General features: G+C 64.4%; 1 protein-coding gene across 1 annotated transcript in view; it reads right to left on the reverse strand.

Annotated features, from left to right (window-relative positions):
* Positions 1–135: 135 nt before the first annotated feature.
* Positions 136–337, reverse strand: part of NDUFS2 (NADH dehydrogenase (ubiquinone) Fe-S protein 2, 49kDa (NADH-coenzyme Q reductase)) — a gene marked incomplete at both ends in the record, with an annotated part of 2,578 nt that continues 2,376 nt past the window's right edge. The window contains one exon of the mRNA XM_009582072.1: positions 136–231. Coding sequence (XP_009580367.1) covers positions 136–231 — 96 coding nt within the window. The remainder of the gene's footprint in view (positions 232–337) is intronic.

Here is a 337-nt window from a genome sequence, read left to right on the forward strand (position 1 = left end):
ACAGTCCTGGGGACAGGACAGCCCACCCAGCCGCAATGTCAGGAGCGCAATGTCCCCAAGAGTGGCACAGGGCAGCCAGGACACCCTTCACTGTGCCAGAGCCCACTTTCCCCATAACACCGTGAAAAGTGGCACCTTGGGGGCCTCGATGGCTGTGTAGGTGGCTCCGGGGGGCACCTGGTAGCCCTCCGTGTAGAGCTTGAAGTGATGGATCAGGGACTCCATGGAGGTCTGCGGGGAGAGGAGGGCACCGTCACCGAGGGCGTGCGGCCAGGCACGGGCAGAACATGCTGCCCGTCTCCTGCCTGCGCCTCGGCAGCTGGTGACAGGGAGCAAA

This window comes from Fulmarus glacialis, unplaced genomic scaffold (genome assembly GCF_000690835.1).
Source record: "Fulmarus glacialis isolate BGI_N327 unplaced genomic scaffold, ASM69083v1 scaffold24967, whole genome shotgun sequence".
NCBI lineage: Eukaryota > Metazoa > Chordata > Aves > Procellariiformes > Procellariidae > Fulmarus > Fulmarus glacialis.